The 20,305-nt window shown below is 47.8% G+C and overlaps 1 protein-coding gene across 1 annotated transcript in view; it reads left to right on the top strand.

Moving 5' to 3' along the window:
- Positions 1 to 20,305, top strand: part of LONP1 (lon peptidase 1, mitochondrial) — a 64,229-nt gene that overhangs the window by 16,507 nt on the left and 27,417 nt on the right. The window contains exons 4-8 of the mRNA XM_069977882.1: positions 4,936 to 5,152; positions 5,730 to 5,791; positions 5,882 to 6,011; positions 6,931 to 7,014; positions 13,329 to 13,549. Coding sequence (XP_069833983.1) covers positions 4,936 to 5,152; positions 5,730 to 5,791; positions 5,882 to 6,011; positions 6,931 to 7,014; positions 13,329 to 13,549 — 714 coding nt within the window. The remainder of the gene's footprint in view (positions 1 to 4,935; positions 5,153 to 5,729; positions 5,792 to 5,881; positions 6,012 to 6,930; positions 7,015 to 13,328; positions 13,550 to 20,305) is intronic.

The following is a 20,305-nucleotide window of genomic DNA, read 5'->3' as shown; positions in this document are numbered from 1 at the left end:
CGCACACCCACAGGCTGCCTCAGCCACAGAGCACGCGTACACCCACACCCACAGGCTGCCTCAGCCACAGAGCACGCGTACACCCACACCCACAGGCTGCCTCAGCCACAGAGCACGCGTACACCCACACCCACACCCACAGGCTGCCTCAGCCACAGAGCACGCGCACACCCACACCCACAGGCTGCCTCAGCCACAGAGCACGCGCACACCCACACCCACAGGCTGCCTCAGCCACAGAGCACACCCACACCAACAGGCTGCCTCAGCCACAGAGCACGCGCACACCCACACCCACAGGCTGCCTCAGCCACAGAGCACGCGCACACCCACACCCACAGGCTGCCTCAGCCACAGAGCACGCGCACACCCACAACCACAGGCTCAGAGCACACCCACACCCACAGGCTGCCTCAGCCACAGAGCACGCGCACACCCACACCCACAGGCTGCCTCAGCCACAGAGCACGCGCACACCCACACCCACAGGCTGCCTCAGCCACAGAGCACGCGCACACCCACACCCACAGGCTGCCTCAGCCACAGAGCACGCGCACACCCACACCCACAGGCTGCCTCAGCCACAGAGCACGCGCACACCCACAGCCACAGAGCACGCGCACACCCACACCCACAGGCTGCCTCAGCCACAGAGCACGCGCACACCCACACCCACAGGCTGCCTCAGCCACAGAGCACGCGCACACCCACACCCACAGGCTGCCTCAGCCACAGAGCACGCGCACACCCACACCCACAGGCTGCCTCAGCCACAGAGCACGCGCACACCCACACCCACAGGCTGCCTCAGCCACAGAGCACGCGCACACCCACAGGCTGCCTCAGCCACAGAGCACGCGCACACCCACACCCACAGGCTGCCTCAGCCACAGAGCACGCGCACACCCACACCCACAGGCTGCCTCAGCCACAGAGCACGCGCACACCCACAGGCTGCCTCAGCCACAGAGCACACCCACACCCACAGGCTGCCTCAGCCACAGAGCACACCCACACCCACAGGCTGCCTCAGCCACAGAGCACGCGCACACCCACACCCACAGGCTGCCTCAGCCACAGAGCACGCGCACACTCACACCCACAGGCTGCCTCAGCCACAGAGCACACGCACGCGCATACCCACACCCACAGGCTGCCTCAGCCACAGAGCACGCGCACACCCACAGGCTGCCTCAGCCACAGAGCACGAGCACGCGCACACCCACGCCCACAGGCTGCCTCAGCCACAGAGCACGCGCACACCCACGCCCACAGGCTGCCTCAGCCACAGAGCACGCGCACACCCACGCCCACAGGCTGCCTCAGCCACAGAGCACGCGCACAGCCCACACCCACAGGCTGCCTCAGCCACAGAGCACGCGCACACCCACACCCACAGGCTGCCTCAGCCACAGAGCACGCGCACACCCACAGGCTGCCTCAGCCACAGAGCACGCGCACACCCACACCCACAGGCTGCCTCAGCCACAGAGCACACCCACAGGCTGCCTCAGCCACAGAGCACGCGCACACCCACACCCACAGGCTGCCTCAGCCACAGAGCACGCGCACACCCACAGGCTGCCTCAGCCACAGAGCACGCGCACACCCACAGGCTGCCTCAGCCACAGAGCACGCGCACACCCACACCCACAGGCTGCCTCAACCACAGAGCACGCGCACACCCACACCCACAGGCTGCCTCAGCCACAGAGCACGCGCACACCCACACCCACAGGCTGCCTCAGCCACAGAGCACGCGCACACCCACACCCACAGGCTGCCTCAGCCACAGAGCACGCGCACACCCACACCCACAGGCTGCCTCAGCCACAGAGCACGCGCACACCCACACCCACAGGCTGCCTCAGCCACAGAGCACGCGCACCACCCACACCCACAGGCTGCCTCAAGCCACAGAGCACGCGCACACCCACACCCACAGGCTGCCTCAGCCACAGAGCACGCGCACACCCACACCCACAGGCTGCCTCAGCCACAGAGCACGCGCACACCCACACCCACAGGCTGCCTCAGCCACAGAGCACGCGCACACCCACACCCACAGGCTGCCTCAGCCACAGAGCACGCGCACACCCACACCCACAGGCTGCCTCAGCCACAGAGCACGCGCACGACCCACAGGCCTGCCTCAGCCACAGAGCACACCCACACCCACAGGCTGCCTCAGCCACAGAGCACACCCACACCCACAAGGCTGCCTCAGCCACAGAAGCACACCCACACCCACAGGCTGCCTCAGCCACAAGAGCAACGCGCAACACCCACACCCACAGGCTGCCTCAGCCACAGAGCACGCGCACACTCACACCCACAGGCTGCCTCAGCCACAGAGGCAACACGCACGCGCATACCCACACCCACAGGCTGCCTCAGCCACAGAGCACGCGCACACCCACAGGCTGCCTCAGCCACAGAGCACTAGCACGCGCACACCCACGCCCACAGGCTGCCTCAGCCACAGAGCACGCGCACACCCACTCCCACAGGCTGCCTCAGCCACAGAGCACGCGCACACCCACACCCACAGGCTGCCTCAGCCACAGAGCACGCGCACACCCACACCCACAGGCTGCCTCAGCCACAGAGCACGCGCACACCCACGCCCACAGGCTGCCTCAGCCACAGAGCACGCGCACACCCACACCCACAGGCTGCCTCAGCCACAGAGCACGCGCACACCCACACCCACAGGCTGCCTCAGCCACAGAGCACGCGCACAGCCCACACCCACAGGCTGCCTCAGCCACAGAGCACGCGCACAGCCCACACCCACAGGCTGCCTCAGCCACAGAGCACGCGCACACCCACACCCACAGGCTGCCTCAGCCACAGAGCACGCGCACACCCACAGGCTGCCTCAGCCACAGAGCACGCGCACCCCACACCCACAGGCTGCCTCAGCCACAGAGCACACCCACAGGCTGCCTCAGCCACAGAGCACGCGCACACCCACACCCACAGGCTGCCTCAGCCACAGAGCACGCGCACACCCACAGGCTGCCTCAGCCACAGAGCACGCGCACACCCACAGGCTGCCTCAGCCACAGAGCACGCGCACACCCACACCCACAGGCTGCCTCAACCACAGAGCACACGCACACCCACACCCACAGGCTGCCTCAGCCACAGAGCACGCGCACACCCACACCCACAGGCTGCCTCAGCCACAGAGCACGCGCACACCCACACCACAGGCTGCCTCAGCCACAGAGCACGCGCACACCCACACCCACAGGCTGCCTCAGCCACAGAGCACGCGCACACCCACACCCACAGGCTGCCTCAGCCACAGAGCACGCGCACACCCACAGGCTGCCTCAGCCACAGAGCACGCGCACACCCACACCCACAGGCTGCCTCAGCCACAGAGCACGCGCACACCCACACCCACAGGCTGCCTCAGCCACAGAGCACGCGCACACCCACACCCACAGGCTGCCTCAGCCACAGAGCACGCGCACACCCACACCCACAGGCTGCCTCAGCCACAGAGCACGCGCACACCCACACCCACAGGCTGCCTCAGCCACAGAGCACGCGCACACCCACACCCACAGGCTGCCTCAGCCACAGAGCACGCGCACACCCACACCCACAGGCTGCCTCTGGTTTCCCGGCACACTTTAGGCAAACATTACATCTGCCATAGCAAAGTACAATTAGTTGCGCAAAAAATAAGGGCTCATTTGGGTCTCTAGGTGGAAAAATGCAGGCGCTATGGCCTTATATACACGAGGAGGGAAAAACGAAAACGCAAAAATGAAAACTGGCTGTGTCCCCTAAGGGTTAATAGAAAACTTTTTGTTTACCACATATATGCATATATGGGATCGGCATCATTGCAATGCTGAGGACCGTCCGGGTCAGAAAATGGGATCCCCTCTCCGTGATTGCATTACGGGGGGGGGGGATTCCCCCCACTAGACACAAGGGATGGGCTATAGAAGGCATCTAAATGCAGCTGTCAGCCTGTGCCCCCCCCCCCCCCACACACACACAGACACACACACAAACATGAAATTCTAAAACTGGCTTTTTTCTGTTTCACTGCACACACTTTTATTTTCTTTTTACACAAATTTAATGGAAAAATAGTCATAGCAAAGTACTATTGGTACCGACAAAAATAAGAGCTCATGTTGGTCTGTAGGTAAAAAAGTGCAAGTGCTATGGTCTGTTAAACATGAGGAGAAAAAGAAAATTAAGTGCGAAAATGAAAATTGCCTGAGGGAAGGGGTTAATGTGTAAATTAGCAGCCATGATGTGTGCCCTAGCAGCTCACTATGCCAGGCTTGTTTCTGTAATGCTAACGTGAGGAATTGTCTTTTCTCACACCTTGTGTTGTGTATGTTAACTGTATCTGTCAGGAAGGGTCATTTTTGTCTCCTTTTGGGTGGATTACGTTTATTTGCTGGATGGAGACACTCAGATTTGCGTGCTGTTCTATACAGTAATAAAGATGCACATATACACAGAAAGTGTACAGACAATCTGTGTAGAGTTTACTTGGGGTTGTCCTGGCAGGGGACTGTATTAATATCTGCCAGTTGAGGGGGTGACTAAAAGAAATAAACCAAACTTCCCTCCCTGGCTCCTGCACCAGCATCGCTATTTTACTGTTCCGTCCATGCTGTGTAGCCGCTTCCAGGTCAAGATGTTACAGGCCTGTCCATCAGGGTCCCACCTTAGTCACTGATTTGCAGGGGTGGCCTGCAATGACATGGCTTCAGAACACGCAGCCCCGAGACACCAGACATTAAACCGTGTATATGTCCAAAAGAAGAAACTTTGTGGCACTCACCACTTTGTTAAATCCTTCTTTATCATATGATGTTTGTTAGAGAAAATGGTAGATGAAATGAAACATGGCCATAAAGAGCTTATTTTGCTGTTGTACCATCTGTCATAAAGGATCCATATCAATAAGCAACTGGATGTTGAGGCTGATGAATCCAAAGTGGAAGAGAAAGAAGGCAAAAAAAGGAGGAGGAACTCAGCAAGTCGACATCTTAATGGAAAAGAGAAAAGTGAGCAAGTTGTGTTTGATCCTAAAGTGTCACCGGAAGTCCTGATGGTGGAAGTGGACAATGTGGCTCATGAAGACTTTCAGGTCACTGAAGAAGTTAAAGTAAGGGCACAAGTATATACGGATACATTGCATCTGCTTACATGAATATACATGGATACATTGCCTCTGCTTAAATGAGTAAACACTGGTACATCTCTTCTGCTCACGGTGTATTGCAGGTTTCTTTGGTTTCTCTTTCTATCTTTTTTTTTTTTTAACACAAATGTATCAGTTAAATTTTTTTACAAAAACATGTTCTTTTTCTAATACATTGTTATAGACTGGACAGCCTGGGGTGTGTTCTCAGCATTTACAGATGAGAGTGGACTCTCTTCACTTGTATGGGAGAGTTTTCTAGGGATGCCCTGTGCAGTTTCTATTGCTTATGAAGTGGGGGAGGCTGATCTTTGACCATCTATTGTAAATGAGCTGGTCTGGTCTTATCTCCACACTGTACAGTACATAATAGCAAGTGTCTGCTTATTAGGCTTAGTGGCCAGAATGAAAACTGCAATATTTCAGGATAATTTAAAAATATAGGTAGTAAAATGGAAAATCACAAAAAAAATCTTAAATCTGTTTATATTAAACACTTTATGTAACTAAATAGTTTATGACACATTCCTTTTCAATTTAGGCTCTGACCGCTGAAATAGTGAAGACCATACGGGATATCATTGCTCTGAATCCTCTCTACCGGTATGTGTGCGTTCACTCTTGGGGGTGAGTGTGGTTGGGGGGGTAAACTTTTATCTGCTCGTGAGCTTACATTTTTCTTATTTGTAAAAGGGAATCAGTAATGCAGATGATGCAGGCTGGACAGAGAGTGGTGGACAATCCCATCTATCTGAGCGACATGGGTGCTGCGCTGACCGGGGCTGATTCCCAGGAGCTTCAGGATGTGCTAGAAGAAACTAATGTAAATGACGAAATTTCCCAACCAATGTTGTGGGCTCTTGATGGCAATAAATGTATTATGAAGCTTAGTAATCTTCGTGCAATGTGTACGAATGCTCACAGCTTAGGAAACAAGATCTGTGAGATGATGGCCATTATGTCTAGGGATGATTTTGACCTAGTTGCTGTAGCAGAGACTTGGTTCAAAGATTCTAATGATTGGGAAATGGCTATACTGGGATATAGTCCCAGTATATAGGGTTCTGGCTAAGACCAGGAAGCTGCGGTACCCGTCCACCAAGGCTGGAGTAGGTGAGGTAAGAGCGTGTTATTACTTTTACCCTCCCCCCTCCCCAGCACTTTTTAAAAAAAATAGCTTTGCCCGGACTTCTCTTTAAATTCCATTTAAAGGAGAAGTCAGGCAAAAGATTTTGTAAAAAGTATTGTATTGCCCCCCAAAAGTTATACAAATCACCAATATACACTTATTACATGAAATGCTTATAAATTGCTTATTTCCCTGCATTTACTACTGCGTTAAGGCTTCACTTCCTGGATAAAATTGTGATGTCACGACCCGACTCCCAGAGCTGTGCGGGCTATGGCTGCTGGAGAGGATGATGGCAGGGGGACACTGAGCACTGGAGGGACACTGAGCGTCCCTCTGCCATCATCCTCTGCAGCAGCGACAGCCCGCACAGCTCTGGGAGTCGGGTCGTGACATGACCATTTTATCCAGGAAGTGAAGCCTTGATGCAGTAGTAAGTGCAGGCAAAAAAGCACTTTATAAGCATTTCATGTAATAAGTGTATATTGGTGATTTGTATAACTTTTGGGGGGCAATATAACTCTTTTTAATAAAAAATTTTGCCGGACTTCTCCTTTAAGTAAAACAGATGACATTGTGCACGTATAAATAAGAGACTCTACTAATTTTACAGATTCCAAAACGTCTTTACAAATCTTTGTCGCTATTGAAGAAAGAATATGAGCTCAGCAAGCTGCAGCAACGTCTGGGACGAGAGGTAATGCAGGAAAACACTGGTATTTGTTCTTTTTCGTCTTCTATATTGCAATCCCTTTTCTTCTTCAGCTAATTTTATACAATTAAGCAATTAATTCAGCCCAAATCACTTTGACTTTGTTCAAACTGCGTTTCGACAGTGTCCGGGCAGAGGTAGCAGGAGGAGGCTGTCTGTCTGAGCGGGGGGAGGCAGGGGATAGCATGACGTTCCTGGAACTACCTGCTTTACATGACGTTCCGGGAACATCATTTTGCGGCAAGGGGTTAAAGAACTGGTACAGAGTTTGCTCTTAAAGGGCCAATACCTTATTCCTTCTTAAAGGGTCAGTTTAGTTTTTTTTTTTTTCTCTTAAAGGGGTATTCCCCCCAAAATTATTTTTGCATTAATATGCTGTAGCTTTCCATCTTTCCAATATACAGTTATTACGGATTCTGCACAGTTTTGCTGTTATCCAGCTGCATTCACCCCCACGGATTACATAGAATCACCAGACCTCAGTCCAACCCGACACGCTCCCTGCTCCTGGCCCCGACCCTCCGAGACGGCATCACGTGTCCTCAGTCTCAGCACAGTGAAGTGACTGAGAACACTGATGGGGTGGCTGCTGTTACAGAGGGAGACAGTGATCAGCGCAGCTGTCACTGTCTCCCTCTCTAACAGCAGCCACCCGGTCACCCCCAGCCCAGAGCCTCCCGGCGCACCGTCCAGCACTCACCGGCAGCACACAGCCACCCGCAACCAATCGCCCCCCATCACCCATGGCATCCCGCACTCATCTGCGGCACCAACACCCCCCCCCCCCCCCCCCCCCCCCCCCCCCCCCCCCCCCCCCCCCCCGTGGCAAGCTCCGCCCCCCCACAATCGCCCTGCTACACCTACCCCCCAACTCAGCTCTGCTACACCGCCCCCCCAACTCAGCTCGGCTACACCGCCCCCACCCCCAACTCAGCTCTGCTACACCGCCATCTCAGCACCAGTACACCGTCATTGCCAACTCAGCTCATCTACACCGTCACCGCCAACTCAGCTCTGCTACATCTTGACCGCCAACTCAGCTCTGCTACACTGTCATCCCCAACTCAGCTCAGCTACACCGTCACTTCCAACTCAGCTTTGCTACACCGCCATCTCAGCTCTGCTACACTGTCATCATCTCCTTCATTGTCTCAGCTCTGCTACTTCACCATCATCAGGCAGAAGCATTGCATGATGGGAAATGTAGTTTCCTATCTTGGATATAGATCGGCTTTTAGAAAAACTTGTAACTCGGGAATGGCAGCAGCTAGAAAGACAGGAGACAGCTCAAAATACTCAGGGGGACTTGGTGAGTAAGGCCAGCTAGGTTTGGGAGCATTTCATTTTTTTAGCTCTTGGGGGGAATACCCCTTTAAAGGGCTGGCACCAAAGTCGCTCTTAAAGGGCCGATACCAAATTCTCTGTTAAAGGGCCGGTACTGATCTTGCGCTTAAGGCGCCAGCACCAAAGTTGCTCTGAAAGGGCCGGTACCCAAGAACATGCTTAATACACCCTTAATGGAACCATGAGGGAAAAAAGTTGTTTTGTTAAAAAGTTAGTTTCTCTGTAAAGAGGCGATCTTGAAGTCCCTGTTAAAGGGGCACTCTTTTTAAGCACTTTGTATTTTCTCCTGGAAATGCACATCTAGTCATACATTTCAATTAGTAAAAGGGAGTCTTACCACATGTCAGAGGTTTGTATCGGTCAGGGTCCTGGTGCAGAGACCTCAGCTGATCTCTAGAATAAGAGGGGAAAAGGGCAAGCCCCTTCATCTGAGCTCTCATTGGTAAAGTAACAGTGGACGGAATTATAATGGAGCCTATGGAACTGGCATCACATCCATCAGAAGTTCCATAGACTCCATTATAATTCTGTCTACTGATGACACTGGTCAAACACAAAAAAATCATCAGCAAAAGTAATATGTCTTTTTTTTTATGGAGTTTGATGTGCTGATTCACAATAGAGCAAAACTGAGCATATTTTTGGAGAGGATTTTCACTGCATTGCCTCAGAGGGAAAAAAACAGCTCAGCCAATGAGGTGTAACTGAGTGAGGGTCTCCACACAGGGAGAACCTGAAAGTAGTCAATATAACACAGAAACTGTCTTTCTGCAAACAAACATATGATTAATTACCCTGAACTTGAATCTGCGATTAGACCAGTTCCACTTGATGGTGCTGGAGAAGACGTGAAGACCTAGTGTCATGATGAGTATGTACCTGATGGAGCAGCCTGAACGCTTTACTCAGCATGAAGTAACCCCTTGCCTTTTCAGCCTGTTTTGGCCTTAATGCCCAGGGCCTATTTTTCAAATCTGACCTGCCTCTCTTTATGTAGTGATAACTCTGCAGTGCTTTTAATTTTCACGATTATTCTGAGATTGTTTTTTTGTGACATATTCCTCTTTATGTTTGTGGTATACTTTGGTTGATACACTCAGTAGTTTTCTGTAAAAAAGAAAAAACATTTGCGCAAAAATTAAAAAAATTAACTTTTCTTTATATTCAAAATTCTTTTTTCCGAAGAAAGATAGTCATGCCACATGAACTAATTATTACCACAACATGTCTACTTTATTAACTTCGAAATTTTGCAGCGATTTTTTTTTTTTTTTTTTTTTTTTTTTTTTTTTTTTTTTCATATTTTCATGAAAATTTCAATTCTGATTTTATTAGGAACCAGTTCAGTTCTGAAGTGGATTTGTGGGGCCACATGAATCCCTCCACTGTAAAAGAAAACTGCACCCCTCAAAGTATTCAAAGTAACATTTCATAAGTTTATTAACCCTTTCCCGCACGAGGACGGAACTGTACGTCCTCGCGCGGGTGCCTCATGTAGCCCGGGGCCGCGGCTATTAGCGAGCACGGTCCGATCGCCGTGCCCGCTAATAAGGTAATCAAAGATGACAGCTGCATCCAATTACCGGATCCAGCGTTTCCCTGGTGTCTAGTGGCGGAGCGATCTCTGTTACTGAAGCTGGCCGGGGACCGCTCCAAGATAGCGCCTTCCCCGGCTCGGCACTAGTTTGTTTTCGGTTGCAGCAGCCGAAAACAAATGAGTGCCGATCTCATTGATCTTTGCTGTATAACTATACAGCAAAGATCTCAATGAGAGATCAAAGTGTATATACTAGAAGTCCCCCAGGGGGGCTTATAGTATATGTGTAAAAAAAAAAAAAAAAGTATTGTTGTCAATAAAAAACCCTCTCCCCTAATAAAAGTCAGAATCACCCCCCTTTTCCCAGGTTATAAATAAAAATAAATAAATAAACATTGCTATCGCTGTGTGCGTAATCGCCCGAACTATTAATCACATTCCTGGTCTTCATTGGGGGACACAGCACCCACCCATTCTTTCATTTCCAGTTCTGGTGGTCCTGCAGTTTCAGGTTATTTTTCTGATGTTGGACAGTTTTGTTGTTGTTTCTGCTTCTCCTACTGCTTTTTCACAAACTGAATTAGCTTGGTGCCAGTGGGCGGGTATAGCCTGCTGGGAGGAGCAGACTTCTGTTTTGTTTTTTCTTAGTGTCAGCCTCCTTGTGGCAGCAGCCTATAACCCATGGTGTCTGTGTCCCCCAATGAAGACTACGAGAAAAGGATTTTACGGTAACAAAATCCCCTTTTTTTGTACGCAGTTTACTATACGTCACATATGACGTTATCGTTATTCGTCAGGTCGGTGCGATTACAGTGATATCCATTTTATGTAGCTTTTGTTATAGTTTATGGCATTTATACTATAAAAACTGTTTGCGTCTTGCATATTGTAAGAGCAGTAATATTTTAATTCTCTTGCCAATTCAGTTATGTGAGGGTTTTTTTTAGCATAAGCTGACGTTTTTAGTGGTACACCTTTTGGGTACATGTAACATTTTGATAGCTTTTATCCATATTTTTTAGGGGTGGGATTAACAAAAAATTGTCATTAGTGTTTGTTTGTTTTTTGCAGCGTTTATCGGGCAGGATGATTAATGTAACTGGTTAATAGACAGGGTCATTACAGACAGGGCAATACAAAATATATGTATCTCATTTATAGGGGATCCTTTATAAAGGGGGATGGGGAATGTGTATATTTATTTATATTTATTGCTGTAAACCTGACAGCTCATTCATATGATCAGGTCCCTGCCTCTGTGCAGGGGCCTGATCGTTATACCCATAGCAGCCCAGACGCATTAAGTAGCATCTGGGTTGCTATGGTGGGGGGTGTAGGGGGGTCGGAGGGAGCGGATCTCCCTCTGGCTGCCCCACAGACACTGCAGTCGCCTGGACCGTTAACTGCCGGGCAACGTCATTTTGTGGCAAGGGGTTAAAGCAACTCTGTACCCACGATCTGAACCCCCCCCAAACCACTTGTACCTTCAGATAGCTGCTTTTAATCCAAGATCTGCCCTGGGGTCTGTTCAGCAGGTGATGCATTTAATGTCCTAAAAAACAACTTTTAAACTGGCAGCCCCGTGCCCAATGGCTGTGGCCTAGATTGTGTATGCATTAGGCTGGCACAACCTTTCTGTCCCTCCTCCCCACCCTCCTCATCATTAGGAATGCTCCAGGCAGATTGCCTCCTATTCATCAGCTGTGTGAATACCGAACATGGGCTGGATCGTTAAGGCACTAGTGCAATGTTCAGACAGGAGAAAATGTTCTAGGGGCATTCCTAATGATGAAGAGGGTGGGGAGGAGGGACGGAGGGGTGGTGCAAAGTTAGGGCACAGATACTCTAAGCTCTGGCTTTTGGGCACGGGGCTGCAAGTTTTTTTTTTAGGACAATAACTGCATCACCTGCCGAACGGACCCCAGGACTGATTTTGGATTAAAAGCAACTATCTGAAGGTACAAGCGGTTTGGGGGGGTCAGATTGTGGGTACAGAGTCGCTTTGAATCATTTGATCAGAGACCTTTCATTGTTAAAAAGTTAAGCTGAACATCTTGCATCTAGGTTGAAACAGAAGAATCTTCTTCATGATGATCAAAGTACTGTATGTTAATACCGAAACACAAGTAACACTTAAACACAAGTTTTCACAGTTGATGGCCCAATAGTGTACTGTAACAATGTTAGTAGCCTCTTTGGAGAACTGAATCAAGAGTATTTTGTTGTAGATTGGCGATTGTTTATTGACTCATTCCAGAGAAGTTTTAAAGCAGTTTTCCTTCACAACCGAAATATGAAACAATCAATCCCTATTGCTCACTCATGTCATCTAAAGGAAAGTTATGAAAGTCTGTCAGTGTTTTTGGATGCTATACAATATAAGCATCATCGATGGAATATCTTTGATTTTGATTGAAAGTGAATGGTTTGCTAATGGTAATGCAGTTGCTTTTTGTGTTTATGGGACAGTAGAGCATTTTGTTCGTCGTGATTGGGGACAGAGAAACATCTGCTAAGCGCTTCTGCCCTTTCATTCTAGTGATCGGCAAGCACCTCAGCACCCAGACCCCCACTGATACAAACTTCTGATATGTCATTATATGTCTCTGATATGTTTTCATGACCAGGAATCGCTTTTATTTTTTCACCTGCAGGGCTGAAAATTTTTTGCGCCATAATCTCTAGTTTTTAGCAGCGTCATATTTTGTGTAGATTGGAATTTGCCCTTTACTATTATTTTTTTCTAATGCAGCAAAAAATCTGCAATTCTGCTGCTTTTGACCTCTTGTTATTTAACTGTTCACCATGCGGGAACAATATTCTTTTATTTTAATAGATCGGATATCTGCGCGTGCAATGATAGCAAATATGTTTGTTTATTTTTACATGTTTCATTTGTATAATGAGAAAGGGGGATAATTTAAACTAATTTTTTTTTACATTTATTTAGATTACTAATACTGATCAATGCTACACTATTATATAGCATTGATCAGTGCTATCTGCCATCATTACATAGCGCCTGCCTGAGGCCATTACATAGCATTGATCAGTGTGGTCTGTGATCTTCCTATAGTCTGCCTGAGGCTATTAAATAGCACTTTTCAGTGTTATCTGCCATCTTCCCATAGAAAGAGAAGTATGGACAGTGTTCCACAGCACTTAAAAAGTTAATGACGTGGAGCTGCACGATTGCTGCTGGCTGTAATTAACTGTGAGGGCCCGGACCTTATATTTCAGAGAATTCCAGATAAATGAGGGGCCCTGACACATCTTTGAAGTACACGACTGTAATTCCTGAGAGAAATCTGAACTGTAATATTAGCAAATCTATCCATCTGTATGGATGAGACCTAGTGTGACTAAGGCCTAATGTGATACTGACCTCTGTACTTTCTGGTTCTCATGTGGTTTACAGGTAGAAGAAAAGATAAAACAAACGCACAGAAAGTACTTACTGCAAGAGCAGCTAAAGATCATAAAGAAGGAGTTAGGCCTGGAGAAAGAGGATAAGGACGCCATTGAAGAAAAGTTCCGGGAGCGTTTGAATGACCTTGTGGTCCCTAAGCATGTTATGGAAGTCATTGATGAAGAGCTCGGCAAACTGGGGCTACTCGACAACCATTCCTCTGAGTTCAAGTAAGACGCTGGTTCTGAAGGTTTTTATTGCTGGTCTTTTATTTTATCATGTATAAATTAGTCAGCTTTATTCATCCAGGTATTTCAGCCAGGTAAGATTATAAACTGCAAAATGGTCTAATTTTATGTGAATACTATTTTTCTGCATTTTATTGGGATTTAAACCCCTTAAAGGGACTGTCGCTTCCAACCTACAGTCATCTACTGATTTCAAAACTGTCATTTTTAGACCCTTACATTTCGCAGCTGTCAGCCCACAAACTGGGACACGTAGAGAGGACTCCTTAGCTCAAGAATAAAATGGAGAGGACTATATAAAGGGTTATTCCCATATCAGCTAATATAGCTATATACCTGTAGGACTGGTCAAGATAAATACCTTCAATTATTAAAGGGGTACTCCAGCGGGGGGCACTTTTTCGCTGGGATCGGGGAGGAGGTGGCTGAGGGAAAAGAAGTCCACTCACCTCCCCGGTTCCAGTGGCGGGTCCATCGCGGCGCTCTGGTTCCCGGACGCTTCCTGGTGTCTGGCTCAGCCAGTCAGTGAAGGAGGCGAGATCCGTTTCAAGTCCGCTCAGATCCCGCCTCTGTCACTGACTGGCTGAGCGGACTTGAAACGGATCTCGCCTCCTTCACTGACTGGCTGAGCGGACAAGAGACGTCACGTCGCTGGAACCGGGGAGGTGAGTGGACTTCTTTTCTTTCAGCCACCTCCTCCCCGGTCCCAGTGACTAAGTGCCCCCTCGCTGGAGTACCCCTTTAACTTCTTCTGATATGCTGCTCCGTTGTCTAGGTTACCAACCACCACTCTGCTCTAAAAGTAATGTTTAGACAGAATATATATCTATCTATCTACATTATATCTATATATACCATATTTTCTATTTTGCACACAAAAAAATCTTGCTAAAGAGTAGTTTAGTCTCATATTCAGGAGACAGAATGGCCGGACACCGTCAGGCCACTCTGACTGTTTCCCTGATGGTTGGGCACAGTGCTCATTCAGTGTTGTATCTGACTGCTGATTGATCTTTGTAGTGACTGATAACTGCACTGTCCTCTTCCTTCTCCTGCCGGACACTGATCAATGAGATCAGCACCGGGCAGGAGAGGAATTTGGAGGTGTTGTTCATAATATCCAGATTCCTACATGTAACAGCCCTGGGAAACACGAAACAGCTAAACATGGGTTCCCATAGACTTTTTTAACAACTGACAGCTGTCAGTTATGTCTTCCATCCTCCCCATACACAGTAATGTTAGCCACGGCTCAGTGTTCCTGTATTCTCTATGGGGAGGGGTAAGCCAAGCTAAGAGCGCTCTTGCTGCGGCTTATCTGTCCCAAAACAAGAGAGTCCTTTTCCATCACACCCAACCCCTATCACCACCAACATCTCCTAGAAAGCCCCATACAGACTGACAACAAGCAGCTAATTTGGCCAAAATAAGTATAATAATAAGTAATATAATAAGTGTAAGGAGACCTTTAGACACCTTATTTTGTGGGCTTATACCGTGTTTCCCCAAAAAATAAGACAGTCCCTTATATTAATTTTTGTTCCCAAAGAGTCACTCTGTCTTATTTTAGGGGGGTGTCTTATTTCTCCAGGGGTGAGGGAGACTGAGGGGTGAGCAGCATGGTACAATCACAGGGAGGGAGGGGTGAATGGTGGCAAGTAGTGGTGGATGGGCTTACTTTCAGGGGTGCCTTGTGTCTTCGGGGGGTGGTTGGGGTGTCTTATTAAAGGAGGATGCCTTATTTTCATGGTTACAACTACATAGAAAGTTCAGTGTCAGTGTTTTTGACTCCTTTTACTCTTTTTTTTAACTGTATGGGCAAACCAAAAAATATTTGTGGGTGAAATTGAAAATAAAACAAAAGCAATCTGACATGCCCTTCTTTACATATCTTGTGATTTTACTGTCTTTAAAACAGTAATACATTTTTACAAAATAAAAATTCTGACCTCCTATATACCGTTCCCCTGAGTTTGAAACTCCCAGCATTACAAAAAGGTACAAAGCTGCAGATATGGTGCCAGGGACTTGTTTACATCAGCCGTCTTAGAAGGAAGGGAGAAGGGAGGGGTGATGGAGAGAACAGCCTAGTTTTTTTTTGTGTCTTCAGCAGAAAGCAGTAGCTCAGACCTTGGGGAAGGAGAATGAATAGATAATAAGTATGGAAGGAATTGTTAATCTCACCATGGGCAGCAACGTATTAAAAGTCATGTTTGACTGGAATGTCCCTTTAAAGGACAACTCCCGCGGGACCCCCCCCCCCCCCCCAAAAAAAAAAAAAACACAGACACACACAGGCACCATACTCACCATCCCTCCGGTGACGATCGCCACTCCATTCGCCCGCCGTCCAGCGATGTCTCTGATTTCCGGGTCCTGGGGATGGAAAAGGCTTCCAGTGCGCTTGCGCACCGGCAGCCTTTTCATTGGCTGGAGCGCATCACATGGCTTCCAGCAACCTCAGCCAATCAGGGCTGACGAAGCTGGAAGCCATGTGATGCGCTCCAGCCAATGAAAAGGCTGCTGGTGCGCATGTGCACCAGCAGCCTTTTCCGTCCCATTAACTCTCTATGAAGACGCCGAGGAGGAAGAAGACCCGGACCGCCCCCCGGCTCTGACGTCGTCGTCACCAGATGCCGCCTGGGAGAAGAGGACCATGACGATCGTAATAGGTAATGTATATATTCTTTAACTTCCGGGCGGGGGGGTCGGGGGTCCGAAAGTGGGGGAAGGGGGCCAGACCGGGTATTTAACCACATTACAAAGTTATATAACTTTGTAATGTGTGTTAAATAAGCTAAAAAAAAATTTCGTGGGAGTTGTCCTTTAAGTTTCCCTAGGGGACTTCTTTAACGCCTAGATGACCCTGGACATACCAGTACGCCCAGGCCTTAAACAGCCACCGGGTAAAAAAAAAAAAAAAAATATATATATATATATATATATATATATATATATATATATATATATATATATATATATATATAAATATATATATATATATATATATATATATATATATATATATATATATATATATATATATATATATATATATAAATTTGTGTGTAAAGATTAGAGATGAGCAAACCGGGTTCGAGTCGATCCGAACCTGAATGTTCGGCATTTGATTAGCTGGGGCTGCTGAACTTGGATAAAGCTCTAAGGTTGTCTGGAAAACATGGATACAGCCAATGACTATATCCATGTTCTCCACATAGCCTTAGGGCTTTATCCAAGTTCAGCAGCCACCGCTAATCAAATGCCGAAAGTTCGGGTTCGGATGGACTCGAGCATGCTCGAGGTTCGCTCATCTCTAGTAAAGATGTCTACTGTTCCTCGCAGCTGGCCATCTTTACAAATCGGCAGCGTTGGAATCCCCCACCCCATGCAGCCACAATGGCTGTGATTGCAGAAATGCATGTGAATTCCGGGTCATGTGACGCTGGTGACTGACACGGCCAATTACTGTTGTGCCTGGGGGAGGCGGCCGTGATGTCTGTGATTGCCCACTAGCCACTGTCCAGTCACTTTCAAAGTGGTTGTTCTAAAATATTGATCCCTCCATGCTTGCCTCATTCCTGTCAGGAAAGGCGAGCAGAGAGGACCTACAACGCTGTACGTTGGTGGCAAAGCATCTGCTCCTGCTAGCAGTGCTCTCAGTGCTGCTTGCAGTCCCCCTGCATCTTCCTCCCATGTCTTCTTTCCTCTGTTCTCCCCTCTGCTGTCTCTCTGCCCTCCCCCTCTCATCTGTGTATAGGGTCATCTAGCGAGCAGTGCCCTGTGTGCCTGGCTGATGCCCTGTGCCAGCCTCTTCTTCATCGTTGATGGCATAGTGTACAGGGTGAACTAACCTGCAGTGCCCTGTGCGCTGCATGGCTGATCCCCTGTGAGGTCTGCAGCTGCTCTTGCTGCTTCCCTCTACTTGCTTGTGCTGATCAGAGAGTAATCACTGATCAGTGACTAATCACTGATCAACTACAAGTGGGTGCAGTTTTTGTTTGTTTTTTGTTTCTTTTTGTTAAAAAAATTGTGCGTCACCTGGTGTGCAAGGTAGCTTGGTGCCTATTACAGGGTGTATACGGCCAGCTGCAGCATTTTGCTGTCTGGCTGATTCCCCTTGTCAACTTACTTTTGGTCCCCTTCTGTGGCAATTATTATTTTTTTTTTTTTATTAAAAAGGTTTCTCTATATTTTTGTGTGTTTGCCTAGGTACTTTGACACATCAAAGGGTTTATAAAGCCCTGTGTGCTTTTTGTGGCAGTTTTTTTTGTAATTTTGAGGATCCCTGTCCGTGTCCTTGATGTGTGACTGCGTCCTTCTTGTGCACAACCCTCCCTGCTTGCTTATTTTGTATCCACCGAGATGTCCTGCTTTCCTGAGTACTGATCACCACCCATCCTCTGAGGTGCCCTGCTTTCCTGGGTGCTGATCGCTATTCATGCACTGAGGTTTCCTGCTTTCCTGGGTGCTGATCAGCCCACACTGATCAGCATCTAATTTTGGAATGCAGGTTCTCTTTCTTTTTTTTTTTTTTTTCTTTCCTTACTAACTTTTTCCTTTTTTTGTGTGTGTGCCTAGGTACCTTGGCATATATATTACAGGGTATATACAGACAGCAGGGCTGTATTGTTTGGCTGACTCTGTGTGCCAACCTAACTGTTTTCTGACACCACTGAGCGATAATCAGTGACACACACCACTGATCGGCAAGTGCTATTTTTTGCTGGCACTTTTTTACTTTTAGTCCCTAGATACCTTGGCATATATAACAGGGTGTATATGCCCAGCAGTGCTTTGTCTGAGTGATTCCCCCTGTGTGCCAACATAGCTTATGTGCTCTGTGAAAAGTGAAGAAAAAAAAAACCTCACCTACACTACACTACATAATAAAATTTGATTTACATAACACACTTACTCCCATTTTTAAAAAAACAATGGCCCATAGAGGGTTTTTTTTTTTTTTGTTGAAGAGGCATATGCTGTTCTTGCCTCTGACACCAAAACAGCCAGTGAGGGAGAATAGAAAGATCCCATGTTCCTCCACTACTTCCTGAAATACCTTCAGTTCCAGGGGGTAGTCATCAAGGCCCTAATTTTTGGTAGTGGAGAAGGAGCAGGGCCTAGTACTTTTGCAAGTGAAGGTCCCTGTATTGTGTCAGGGCAGCATTTTCCTGGTGAAGTCCCTCACACTGACAAGAAGAGATCCCAGAAAAAAAGCAGGATATGCTATAAAAGGGGGTTTAGGAAGTACACGTGTTATCAGTGCGATACCTGTCCTGATAAACCAGGCCTTTGGATTAAAGGCTGCTTTAAGGCGTACCATAAGCCGATAGAGTACTAATTCCCAAATTTCCTCATTTCCAAATTTGGTTACTGTTGTTTTGGGGACAGACATGTAGGGGTGCCCCCCCCCTCCCATAGGGGACATACACAGCATAATAAGTGGGGGGCAGACTTTCCATGTCTGCATCACATACCGCCATGGAAAGTCATACTGGTCTGACAGTTGACCAGTGTTAAAATTGGAATCTCTGCTTTTCACCCACTGCAGCACACTCAGTCCAGCATTTCCCTTTCCATTTTCCTGGGAACCTCTGCAACTTTTGGCCAAGGCTGTGCATATTTCCTTTTTTTTCTCTCTATTTAACCGTGAATGTTTTCCATTTTCCTTTTCTGAGCACATTGTTCCACCTATGTGCCTGTCACCAGTGGGGTTCATATGCTCCCAACATCTCTTGTTACATTCCTAGAGGGTTGTAGTTTCCATAATGGGGTCAATTGTAGAGGATTTCCATTGTCCTGGTAGCATGTCCAAATGTAACATGGTAACATGACTTCTGTCATCACTTCCTGCCTCAAAAGGGCCCTCTGTTCTTTTTGTCTTGTGTCCACATGTGGGTTGTTACTATTATTAATATTATTATTCCCTCTTGGGAGAAATTGCTCTACAGATTTTTTTTTTTCTTGCTTTTAACCTTTTGTGAAAATGAGATTCCAGGCTAGACCAACCTTTTTAGTAAAAAGAATTTAGTAAGTAAAAAATTTCTATATTCCACCTATGTGTCTGTCTCTAGTGGGGTCCCTATGCTCACCACTATACCCCTTACTACATTCCTTGAGCGGTGTATTTTCCATAAATGGATCACTTTAGGGCACTGTTTTGGCAGCACGGGGGCTTTGTATAATCAGCATTGGTTGTCATCCATTCTGGCCAAATCCAGCTACCAAAATCCAAATAGCACTCCTTCCCTTTGAAAGCTAGCTATGCGCCCGCTTGGGACTTTATTATTATTATAATAATAATGTTTATTTGTATAGCGCCAACAGATTCTGCAGCACTTTTTTAAAAATATATATGTACAATACAGGTTATATTTATATATTCCGTATTTTACGGCGTATAAGACGACCCCCGACTTTTGCAGTTAAAATAAAGAGTTTGGGTTATACTCACCGTATAAGACTACCCTCTTCCAACACACACCAAATTAAAATTAATAAAAAAACATCAGGCAGCAGCGAGATCTGAGATGCAGAGAAGGAGGTGCAGTAATAGGATACAAGGGCGGCCAGACAGGTGAAAGAGGTGTGTTTTTCTGGCCACAGCGCCACTCTACCATATTTCTTTTTTTCCATACCCCGGACGCCTGCAGCTTGCTCTGCCCTTTATATGGTTGCTGCAGATTTTCCAGTCTGGTTCAGTTTTTTAGCACCCGCCCTATAAGACGACAACTG

This window comes from Dendropsophus ebraccatus, chromosome 7 (assembly GCF_027789765.1).
Source record: "Dendropsophus ebraccatus isolate aDenEbr1 chromosome 7, aDenEbr1.pat, whole genome shotgun sequence".
NCBI lineage: Eukaryota > Metazoa > Chordata > Amphibia > Anura > Hylidae > Dendropsophus > Dendropsophus ebraccatus.
This window is presented reverse-complemented; position numbering and strand designations above follow the sequence as displayed.